Source organism: Fragaria vesca, linkage group LG7, assembly GCF_000184155.1.
Source record: "Fragaria vesca subsp. vesca linkage group LG7, FraVesHawaii_1.0, whole genome shotgun sequence".
Lineage (NCBI taxonomy): Eukaryota > Viridiplantae > Streptophyta > Magnoliopsida > Rosales > Rosaceae > Fragaria > Fragaria vesca.
Window position 1 is genome coordinate 13047579 of NC_020497.1, and position 12759 is coordinate 13060337.

At 36.3% G+C, this 12759-nt stretch overlaps 2 protein-coding genes and 1 non-coding gene across 3 annotated transcripts in view; all 3 read right to left on the reverse strand.

Moving 5' to 3' along the window:
• Positions 1 to 1678: 1678 nt before the first annotated feature.
• LOC101299035 lies at positions 1679 to 3247 on the reverse strand. Its single transcript, XM_004307191.1, has 2 exons — positions 2380 to 3247; positions 1679 to 2290 (listed from the first exon to the last, which is right to left on the reverse strand). Exons 1-2 carry the CDS (start codon positions 2734 to 2736, stop codon positions 1679 to 1681), a joined length of 969 nt encoding a protein of 322 aa, XP_004307239.1. The 5' UTR covers positions 2737 to 3247.
• An 8063-nt stretch (positions 3248 to 11310) lies between these two features.
• Positions 11311 to 11383, reverse strand: TRNAR-UCU. Its single transcript has one exon. It is a non-coding gene; the product is annotated as a tRNA-Arg (tRNA).
• Positions 11384 to 11974: 591 nt separating this feature from the next.
• The window catches only part of LOC101311716 (inactive rhomboid protein 1-like), a 5266-nt gene continuing 4481 nt past the window's right edge, over positions 11975 to 12759 (reverse strand). The window contains exon 6 of the mRNA XM_004308642.1: positions 11975 to 12097. Within this exon, the coding sequence (XP_004308690.1) occupies positions 11975 to 12097 (123 nt within the window). The remainder of the gene's footprint in view (positions 12098 to 12759) is intronic.

Sequence of the window (12759 nt, forward strand, 5' to 3'; positions counted from 1 at the left end):
TTTTTTTTTAGTATTTTCTTATTCATCTTTAACTACAATAATCATTTCACATTCTACATCGTAATCACAGTTTAATCAATTCTACTTGTAAATATATCAAATTCAGTCGAGAAACGTATACGTGATTTGAATTGTGTATGTTCTATAACTAGACGTAGAAAATACCGATGCCTCAAACCAAAACATGAAACAAATGTCATGACTTACTTCCAAAAGATCATAATGGGTTATCTAATGATCTGAGTTGTGTTGACGTAAAGATAATGATAGTCAGTTGGGTAGACAATCTTCGGTTTGACTAACTTTTTGCACAAGTAATTTTTCTACGAGAGTGGGTAAAACTTAGAGTAAAACTTAGATATTGTGAACTCTCCTCCGAGAGATGTGATGAAGTTGTGTTGGAGGTGAGAAGAGAGTTTCATGATCAAGTCCATTGCTTTGGAAGAGAACCGAATCAGACAAAAGCTTCTTAAGATCAAAAGAAGGTGCTTTTTGAAAATGGAAAAGGAACCCAGGAATCTCACACACACCTCCTTCCCTACAGACTACAGTCCTAAGCCACCCTTTTTCATCATTCTTTCACAACAAGAATCATTACTCATTTACTATAACAACTAAACACCACTACTACTCTACACACTCTATACCCCCCTCTCTCTATTGAACAAAACAATAACAATAACCCAACCCAACAAGAGGGAAATCTTTTCAAAACAAAAATAATATCTTAAAGAATCAAATCATATCCATTAATTCTGAATAAAAATATATATGGAATTTGTTTTTACATTTTTAAAATGAATATTTTTTATTGTTCCCCCTAGCCAAAGATAGTAACAAGAACCTTCCATTGCATTCTCGTTTGCTCCCCTTTGTTCGCCCAAAATCTTTTTTACTTTTTACCTTTTCCTTCTTCTTTTTGTATTTTTTAGTCATCCTAGATGGTGTTCCTAGATTTGCCTTTGCACAAAATTGTTTCTACATTGATCTTCTGCTACTCAAAATTGCATTTCTTTTAAATTGGTTCTAATCACAAAGTTGGTAAACTTTTAAAAAAAAAAAAAAAAAAAAAATTAATTTGTAAAAGTGTTCTATCTCACGGCAGACTTTCATTTCACATAAAATTAAAGAATTTTCTTATTGTGTATTGGGAAATGGGCAATCCCTAAAAATGTTAGTGTAAGTTATGAAATAATATGGATTTTATATGTGAAATTAATGTATCGAGTTATATGATTGTTCTAGTATGAAGTAAGTTGATTGCTCTATATTTGAAACTAGTTGTATTTTGTTTATTAATTGCATTTCTCCTTACTCTGCTTTTTGAGTTATGACATCATGTTTTGTTGCTATGGTGATGTTATGGTGATGTTTTGTTGCTATGGTGATGTTATGGTGATGTTTTGTTGGTGATGTTTTGTTACTATAGTAAAATCTTGTCAGAATTTTATCTATACTAACTAGTAACTTTTAAGACAAGGAAGAAGAGGCAAACCACAAAAGAAAGAGTGAAGAGAAAGAACATTTCCATACAAACAGAAGGTAAGAAAGGGTTAAAAAGGTACAACAAAACCCAACTACTAAACAGTAAATACCTCTCTCTCTCTCTACTCTGTAATTTTTTTAAAACTTTTTTTACCCATTTCTTGACAAAGAGTTTTTCTAACTTGAAGTAGTTCTACCTATGACTGCAAAAGTCCAAGAGCTTCTTCCTCCCTTCCACAATTTCATCCAAGAAATCATCAAGTTGGCTACTGATATTCTCCGCACCAGATCTCAACACCCCAAAGCACCCTCTCAACTTGTCCACTCTCTCCCTAATCCCACTTTCATTCTCCCAATCCATGATCATCGTCCCCTTCCTCTCCATCTCCCCTCTCAGCTCCTCCATCGCCATCTTCGACCTTCTAAACTCATCCATCAATATCCCCGGCCTCCTCTCACTCATCCCCCCGATCTCCCCCGCCACCCTCTGCTGCAATCTCGCCGTCGATATCATGAACGGTGATCCGAATATCATACACCCCTGCTCGTACCCTCCTCTGCAGAAGCTCGATTCCGGCCAGCAGAACACCAGCCCGTACAGCAGGATCGTCAGCAGAAGAGTGCTGACGTTTCTCATTGCGTACAGAACACCCCGGAACCCGTTGAACCCGTTCAGTTTCGACTCGATAGAGACTCTCTCGTCGAAACGCAGCGACAAAGGCTCGATTCGTGTCTCCATCAGCGCTCTGTTTTCTTCTTCCAATCCAAAAGCCTCGCGCCGACACCCCGAGATAGCACGCACGACCTGTTCCAATGCAATTATTAGTTTGAATAAACTGAATCAAGACGGTTTTGTTTATCAGTTTATGTTGGTATAGAATTCTAATGACTTACCTGGCGGGAGAGCTGCGGGGTTAGATTGCGGTGAGAGTCGAGAGTGGAGGTGAGGTTACAGCCGGAGGTGTAGTAATTCTCCATGGAAGAGATAGCGGACTTGAGGACATGAGAGGCTTCCCAAAGCTTGGAGCTTTCGTCCATGTACTCATCAAGCCACTTGTCCCCGACGGGTAAATGAAGCTTTTGGACGAGAAGAGTGAGCTGGGAGTGGAAGGATCGGAGAAGGGAGAGAGCCCTTTGGAGGAACTGGATTGACATGAAGTTGTTGGAAAGATAGACCCTTTCGAGATCGTCGATCCCACGAGTCAGAAAGGAGTAGAAGCCATTGACAGAGTTGGTGGAAGAAGGATCCATCTTTTTTGTTGTTCTTGTGGTGTTTTTGGTGGGGAGAGAAAGTGAGAGTGGGATAAAAAAGGAAGAAGAGGGTGATATTTAAATGGTGAGAGAGGAGGAGGAAGAAGAAGGAAAGAGAGAAAGAATGGAACTTGGAAGGAATGGAAGAATGGGGAGGAGGGAATATCTTAGAAGCTCAGGTTTCTAAGGTTGAAAACGATTGTTGGGAGCAATGATGGGTGTTTCCTACAGAGGGGAAAGGATGAATGGTAATATGCCATTTTCATTGTTTAATGGAATGGAAGATAGAAAAAAAAGAAGAGGGAGATTTGTAGCAGAGGAAAATTACATAAAGAAGCCTGAAACACCCAAAAAAGGAAACACTATCAATCAGTACTATGAGTGTATGTGCTTCTGTTTGAGAATTGAGAGAGATAGAAAGAGAGAGGAGCTGATTAGCAGAGAAGTGCGATACTTATACAGCAATAGAGAGAAGAAGAGACAGCATGAAATTTTCATGACCTCCAGCTCCCTTCCAATTTCTTACTTTTCCCCCACTTAAAATAAGGCATGCCAATTGCCCATTATCTATTTTATACACAGCTTCATAGAGAGAGAGAGAGAGAGAGAGATGGCAAGTGGGTTTGTTATTTAGTTTGGTTGGGAGGAGTTGTGTATGATCTATTTAGATTTTGAGGTTATTGGGTTGTAAAGTGTTTGACTAGATTGACTGGGTTTCTGGGTTTTCTACTTAGTAATCTACTTGTGTAATATTAACATTATTACTACTAGTTAAATTTGGTTACTTGTAGTTTGTTTGAATAAGTGAGTGTGTGTTTGTGTGTCCACCTTTTGGTTTGAGTGCTCTCTTTGGCCTCTTCTTTCCTCTTTTTCTTCCTCGAGCTACTGACTTTGCTCCTTACATCCCCTCTATTCTCTATGGAAATTTGTGGGTTTGTAATTCCTAGATATTTCTTGTTTTGTTGGATTTTTTCAAAAGGGGAGAAAGAGTTTGGAATGATGAGGTTCCTTGTATATGAGAGAACAAGAAGAGAGAGATCTTGTAAGTTGTAAAAACCTTTCTACCATGCATAAAATCAGTCTTTTTAGGTCACATTTCCTCCCCAACCTTATAATATTAGCTTAATCAAACTAATTGGGGACAAAATGGATGATGCTTCTTCATTAATCATGGCCTTTAGCCCCCTCAACTTGAATTCAATATCAATGCTAAGAATCCATAGTTTAATCACGGCCGTCGGTTTAGTACGCCTTCGGACCCATCCAACGGCGGAGAAAAAGTAAATCATATTCGTGAATGATCAAATGCAGGGGTCCCAAAATTTGCTGCAGTCCACTGAAAATGTTGTTGGTTATGAATGATTATGGGTGGTTTTGAGGCAATAATCTACGGCTCTAAACATGTTTAAAGTATCAAGCATTATGCATCACATAATAATAATATAGTCTCCATATTTTTTAAATTTTATCCAAATATTAATTATTTCTTGATGTGAGGAGAGGGGGGACCAGGAAATCTAATTTATGTTGGGGTATGTGACATTTTAGTTGGAATTTTATTTTAGTCGGGTGCTCGTGGGTTTTTGGAAAATAGGACAGCTTAAGAGGATGTTGGTCTTTTGAGATTTCATTGGAAAATGAAGAAGAAGAAGCTTAGGACCAGTATTTATGGGTATTGTATTGACCATTGATCATCAACATATATGGTTCTCTGTGTGTGCCCCCAGAATACTTGGTTTACAGTATTTCTCATCATCATCTCCCCAAATTACACCACTTCTTCTTTTTTCTTTTATACTTCTAATATTTCGTATATTATTATGACATTACATATAAATAACACGGAAAACTAATAAGACATATGCTCATTAGAAACCAAAAAATGCGTAGAATTACTTGCCATCCCTTTTCATGAAGTGGTCTTCGGCTTTTCGCTCATGGTTTGCATGTATTACATGTCTCATGCATGCATGAATTCATTTTTTCATTTCGAAAACACCTAAGAGAAATTTTGTTATTATGAACTTTGAAATATCCATGTTCATTATATATTCGCCGAAATTTTGATATTAGCTCGGCCACAAATTACGTTCCTTAAAGTAATTAATGAACACACTTTCTTTTTTTTTCATACCAACTCCAACTCGATCACCTATCGTGGTAATACTTTTGCTTAATATTTTAATCTACTTGAAAATGTAACTTATCTACCGAAACTGGTGTATAAAATGATTAAAATCCTAGAAGAGTTTAGGTGTACGCATGTTGATGGAAAAAAAAATCAGATGGTATGATTGTATGAAAATTAGAAATTTTCACCAAACTAGAAGTTGGTAGATCAAAAATTGTAGTTCGAATGCGTAATGATTCTTTTTCCATGAACCAAACCCTTCACCAAATTAGAAGTTTTCATTTTGATTAGTGACACAAATTAGCTTTAATTTTCCTTTCAGGTTAATGATCACCGAAAGTAGAAGTTGCTCTTCCTCTACTGTCTTGATCAATTTTGGGGGTTCTTCCCTTAGCTAGAAAGATACAACTAAAAGATAATCGACCAAAATAAAAAAGCTGTCTCTTTAAACACAAGTAGTCTCTCTGTAGGGTTTCCATTTAATTTGTAATAAATGGGGAAACCGAATATGATGAACTAGCCAGTTTTTATTATCATGGATTCATAGTACAGGTAGGATCTCTTGCATTAAGTATTTGCATCGGCAGAAATGAGAATCCCAGACTGGTTACGCCAGTTTTTGATTCTGATCGTTTTCCTTTTTCTGGGAATTTTTTCATTATGGTAACTGCTATATACAGTCCATGAAAGTTGATCTTTAATTTTCTGATCTGGGTCATTTGTAATAATAATTGAATCACCTACTGGAATCTCCTCTCACCATTATAGACCAGCATTGGCAAGTGAACCAGTTGTTAATGGCAGGAGGCATAAAGAAGGAGAAGCCCTTTACTTTGAATATCAGTAATTCAGTTTTAGTTTTATTTCACTGAGAGTACTGTAGGAACCTTTTGTTTGATTCTTTAGACAAGTTTCAGAAGAGAGAATCATACGTATTTTGAATCCAACAGGACATTATTCTTTTAGGGTTGGAATGCTGAACCAAAACAAAAGCTCCAGATGTAAGAAGTTCCCTAATTTTGCTAACCAAACAAAAAGGACCTGTGAGAATCAAAGTCTTGCCAAGTGAAATGAGGCAGCTGTGGATTTAGGTTCTGGCTTTTGTGGTGGGTGTGGGGTTCGGTTTGCTACTTTGCTTGATTGTTTATGGTAAAATTATCTTATGGTAAAATTAAAAAGCCTCACTTATGATATATGTATGAAGTGAAAAACAAAGAAAGTAAATGCCAGCAACATCGATCCCTTTCATCCCCATCATGATAAAGTCTCTATAGAAGAGGAATGTTTCATTTTCTTCTTAATGAGCTTAGATGGATACAACTGGATTGGTCCAAAGACTCAACCATGAAAATGATACCAAGGAATGAATTGAATGATTGTTTATTAGTTCAAATGTAACAGATGCACAACACCCCAATTAAGGAGAATATGTATATATGTTGATAGATTGTTAGTTTGATTCCCTATATATGTTTTAGTAGGTTTAATTGGAATGTGTGGATATTAGTTTTGGCACTTGAACATAATATATATCATGCCTGAAAATATTACCTACAGAAATCAACAAGTTTATGGAAATCATTTAGCATTTACATAGTTCACTTTTTATCCCTTTTTATTTAACAAATCTACTTAAAGTTTTAAGTAGTTTCAGAGAATGGTTATTCAGACAAGATCACGTTTTTTTGCTATTCATACATACTATGTCTAAAAATTCAATTATTTTGAGCAACTCTAACAGTTTCCGATTAAATAAACTCTACTCTTTTACTGATCATCAATTATTCCGGTTTGAATCATCGACCACATGAGGATTGAGGAGTGTAAATGTTTGTTCAAGATTTTATGATATGTCGGGGAGTTTAAATCAATTAGGACAAGACTAGTCTGCAGCAGCGTACGATTGATTTGTGGGTAGCATACGTGGTGGATTTCCAAGTATACATCCTCTTGTTGTTAGAATTGGAACCCACCATTTATCAACGTTTAAAATTATCGATTTGGACATTCATCCTCCTATTGATTATTTGAGGCAGCTAGCATGCTTTGAATCTTCCTTCAATCTCAGATTCGATTGTATTCTATTATCATTATTTCGCATCACTTTTTACCTCAAGTAACCTCCAAAACAACCGTAATATTATTACCAAATTTGAAGATCGAACGTCTACAACATCTAATTAATCCCCTAACCTTGTTCTTCAAGACTACTCTAATTCGACGAGAGGCGCGAAGGATCGCAATGTGTTAGTCGGAAACGATTCAGCCCCGCCCGAGCTTCTCCGCCATTTTCAGCTGAGAAGTGTGGCGCTGTTCTCAGACGTCGACGGTTTGGAACCCTAGCTAGCTAGACTTGTTAAGTGCAGGTTTACATGTTTTAGAATAAAGTTGACAATGGCATTATAGTCCTTGCGGAAGAAAGATGCTCCACTTATCACAAACATGAGCAAATCACTCCCCTATTTGGTAAAAACGGCAAAAGGGAAACTTAAAGCTAGGTTAAAGTATTGGCTGCCTATACATGTTAGGAAACGTGGCACTTAAATAACTAAACAACACGATAATAATCATATTCTGTGCTTCTATAAAATTATAATTTTTCTTTTATTCTGGGCCAAACCTCATAAACTTTAGCATCAAAATTCAAACAGTGTCTTATATTCGGGAAAAATATTAGATATCTCATTTAGAAGATTAGAGAACAAATAAGTTTCTGCATTCAATCATGTAGTTATATACAGTAATATACCAGATAAAATTATTAACTAGCTCAATCATCTTATTCTATCTTTTTCCAACCTTATTATTCTATAACTCAGTATGGTAAAATAAAACTGAAACGACATCATACAATTTGTTTAGGGTTAATTGATTGTTAATTATTGTTATTGTTAGTATATGTGTGATCGAGTTGAATTGGCAGAGATGGTTTAGTCAGTTGACAATAATCAATATAATCACACATGATTTAGAGGAATCCTTGATATTTTAGTCTGTTTTTTAAGCCAAGTTAATGGGATCCCTCATCATTGTTATTATTGATCAAAGCAGACTTGTACCCAATACAATGTATTGCTATTCGATCTTCAGAATATTATAGTAGCTACAATACATTTGTGCATACACTAATATCAAGCACCAAATCTTTCTTTAAAAAATTGACTGACATATATCATATATGTAACGATTGAGAGAATTCTCAATCATGTGGATGGAATCCTACATTTTTTTTTCTCCTTTGGAGAATCCAAGCCAATTGCTTAAATTGAGGGAGGGTACTATTTAACATCTATATCAAACAATAACAAGATATATAACAAGGTAGCTCAATGTATTCCTTTGTTATCTTGTACGTTTTAGGAATATTGATAAAATAAGTCCACCAAAAAACAAGATATGCAATAGATAACTTTTTAAACGCACGTGTGAGCGTGACCTTATGCGCATGCAGAAAGGCCAGTATTAGATTAAGGGTGTTAGACGACGTCCTCAAAGTGAAACACCAATTACCAAAATTCCAAAATAAAAGCGATAATCATGCTTCTTTAGGAGTACACTCATGCATGTTATATGCATGAAACTTCTTTAGATGTATAGTCATGCTATTTTGCACTTTCGTGCATCAAAGTATGGGCAAGAGCATGAGTGACTTCTAATAATAGAGGGAAAATAGATCTTTACACGTTAATCCACCAACATATTCACTTATATCCTTCAACACATTTTCATCTCTATGTGCTTGAGTGCATACCTTTGAAAATGAAAGAGAGATGAGAAGAGTCAACTAACCAGGATCTCCTTTTTATAGAAACAAAAGTATATAGTAGCTAGGATTCTTCAAAATGATGAAAGATGAAGAAAAAGAGCCAAGTATAAATTTCATAATGCTTGAACCATAACCCTTCTTCTTACTTTAGATTAATAGAGACATAGACTATAGTCACTATAACAATCTTAACCCCATTGACCCATTTTCTTATGTGTTCGTGACTAAGTTATATATCTCGTTTGCCTTTTTGGCTCAACTAGGAGAAACCCACTTCAGGATTCCTTGCCACTACAGGTGCCTTTTAGTTCTTTCCTCCACCCTAAAAGAGGGAGCTTTTTGTAAAACTATATGGTAGATGAAACCCTAGGGCTTTTTTCTTATAACTAGCTAGGGCAATCCATGGGTGACCTAGAAAGAGATCGATCCCCCTAGTTAGTTAGGGGGTTCCTTTATTCGTGAAGCATATACAATTAATGATTTTGATTTTTAGAATATGCAAATTCCGTGAGGGATATTGGTTTCGAATTTTCTTTTGTATAAGGTGTGGTAAATGGTATACATCACAATGTGGTGGGAGCATGCCACATGTTGACACATTAATGGGTTGCAACAACGTCAATGGTGTACACAACGTTAGCTAGAGTTGTGGATGAAGAAGATGCATCATGCCTTAGCCAGCACAATCTATATAATAGAGATGAACTGTGACAGCTGACATGCTTGTTGATCCTGGCCAAGGGTGATGAGCCTTAGACAACTCATATACTCTTGCACTATCTCTATAGCAGTTTTGCATTTAGGATGTTGATCATGGGGATAGTGAAATTGATTGAGCTTTATTGACACCATGGCTAGAGGATTATACGGGAGGAGTGACATATCTTTTGACAATGGACCCAAAAATATCCACTTATCTTCTTTATCAACTAAATTATTGATCATATTCCTCTTTTACTGATAAAAGATTCATTTACATATGAAATGAAACTGTTTACATGTGAAAGATTCATTTACGTCTGATATTGTCTCGTAGATTAAAATTTTCCCTAATGTAGGTGTGTACACACTTTGGTTACTAACTAAATCTATGAGGCGATATCAGAAATGAAATGAACAGTTTCAAAAACTACTATATAGAAGCTACAATGTAACGAAATAATACATGATCGATCATGTACTCTTACGTGCCATGCATGTTAAGCAACAACCTTCATGCTAGTTTCCACCCTTAGGGCCATGTGGACAACTACGGCACCCATATATGTTTCCTTCTTAGTCAAACTACTTCTGAAAAAGAATTTGCTTTTTATGAAAAGAATATTGTTCTCTATGAAAATCATTATTGGCAAGACTAATCGATTACACAGAGAGAGAGAGAGATCGAATTGTACACTATAGTTTTGGTGTAGCTACCTTTGGTGTAGCTACCTTTTGTGCTAAGGCTAGCTGCCATTGACAAGAGTATAGTTTAAAGCTTTTGTGGGCTATTTATTGGGATTTAACGGTAACTACAACTAAACTCGATCGATATGGTCCAAAATCTATGGTTTTGGCTGAGAATTGAGCACTATATTACAAATAAATATGCTTCAAATTTCAGCAAGAATTTGATCTGAAAAAGTTAAAACCCGAGTAGTGATTACATACCAAAGCAGCGCATGTCTAGTCGCCTAACCCTCATACATGCACTACCTACTCTAATGTTCAATAGGATTCCCAAAGCATATAGGATAATTAATCCTATGTGCGCACCCCTTGTTCGGTTCACTTATTACCCATACAGAAAATTTTAAGTACCCTGTAATAGAAGGGAGAAAGCAATGAAAATTAGCCATAGACTTTCGATATAGAGCTCAATCCATATAGATGGCAACCAAGTATACGAGTTAAAAATCATTTCAACCATTATTACACCAAGTATATCAACGTCATTTGTAAGAACAAATGATATATCACTTCTTTTTACTTAACTCGGTCACTAACCAAGCAACCATCCAACCAAGTTACCATCCATGTCATGTTATTGAGACTCAAAAGCCTCATAAGACTCATAAACATACGAAACCCTTTTTTTATCTTGCATATATTTGGGGATGCAGAGTTGCAGACCATAAGCTAGCCTCCTATTAATTCCTCCCCTATTCGGGAAAGGAGGCTCGAGATTTCCTAGGGAACCTTTAACTTTGTTTAATCTTGATTCGAAATTGATGGTTGCTGTTGCAATGCAGTAGGCTTTACAGCCTTAAGTTATGGTAGTGAAAGTAGTAGTAGAGTGAATCTAGTTTTTCACCTTGTAAATCATTGCTTGCGGCATGGCGGCTTGGGGGCTCTCTGTAATAAGTAAGGCTGTTGGCCTTTAAGATGATTAGGCCTAGAGCCGCAAAAATGGAACAAATCAATACGAAGAAAGAAAAAGAAAGCTTCAAAGATTCACTTCTTTCTGGGTTTGGATGGGAATCTTTGAGTCTTTATGTTTAAGCGTACAACAATATCTGATAGTAGATCGACATACATGTACTACTACTCCCGTATCCTCATCTACTTCCCACAAAGTGGCATATATTAAAGATTTAAAGTCACATCAAACAGTTGTATTTTCATTGCTGTAAAAGAAATTTGCAAAACAGAAAAAGCTGGATATTATTACAAAAAGAAGAAAAAACTAAAATAGGTGCACACCCGGTGGGACTCGAACCCACAATCGCCTGATTAGAAGTCAGACGCCTTATCCATTAGGCCACGGGTGCTGCTTGTTATACACAAGCAGAACATTTTAATAAATTTTATTTTCTCCTAATACTATTAGTAAGGAAGTTCTGCTTAGAACAAAAGGCTTAGTTGAGTAATTCTCTAAAGGATTGATTGAGAGCTGAGAGTCTGAGGTTAATAAGAATCCTAAGGCAAACTGACTCGCTTTTGAAATGCTTACAACTATATGCTGTTCTGGAAAACGGTAGAACTCAGCTATGGCTTGTTACTTGTGTGTCAAGTTAATCTTTAAGAGGTTCTTGGTTGTTGCTGCTTAAGTTTGTGAGCAACAACTTTCTCAGACTGTTAAGTATTTGGGACAGTCAAAACTATAGGATATGTCAACATTAGATGCTCATATATCTTGCAGTTGATTACTCTGCTATATCCATGAAAGATCGAATCTTTACAAAGGGAATTGGTTCAGCAGCTCAGAAGGCATATACATCTCATGTCCAAGCTCTTGCTAGTTTTACTTTGAAACTTAAACTGCACAATTTGCCTACGTTTGAACAGCTATCAACAGAGAGTTGATAGCAAAAGTGGTAACGTTTGTGATCTCAAGATAGTATCATCCAAACTGGAAGTGTCTATGAGCATATCATGCTACACAAGTCATTCATCCTAGCTTGAGAAATGTTGGTGAAAGGAAGAACCTTGAAGTTCCCATTACTCATACACGTCAAAGTCATCTGTTCATTGCTCACCATGGTCTGCATCATCAAAAATCAACCATATATAAGAAAATTGGTTAGAGAACATTAAAGTCGAAACAGTTCTTCATGCAGACATTCGATTCGGTAAAGGAAGTACTATTCATTATAATAAAAGAAACCAACGAGAGCACAAGACTTTATGTGGTGCAAACTAGGGCATGCTACTCCATCACATGAGTAAGGAATACATGTCAATATGGTTACCCTGAGAAATCCATCCTGGGAAAGCAGCTCTAGTATGTACAAGTCTACTTGTTATGTAAGCAGAATGGTAACTAATAGGCAGAACTATGTAAAAAATTTCCTCCCAAGATTATTTGATCAGTTACGAAAGGCAAGGGAAATGGAGGGCCAGATACACAACAGAACTCTTATATCCCAATATACTTCCCGTACCTGAAATTTAATATGAAACATTACATCTCTATTCTAAACATTAGTTCCTTGAATTTCACAGTCTAGCCACAGAAACAACAAACTGGGAATCTTACAGCCTGGTTGAAGGTTCCCATTCATAAATAGTAAGAAAAAACGAGTATCTTTGGTTGCAATGATTCTTGACAGTGCAAAAAAAGGCAGAACTATATAAAAATTTTCCTCCAAGATTATTTGATCAGTTACAAAAGGCAAGGGAAAAGGAGGGCCAGAACTTCAGCCAG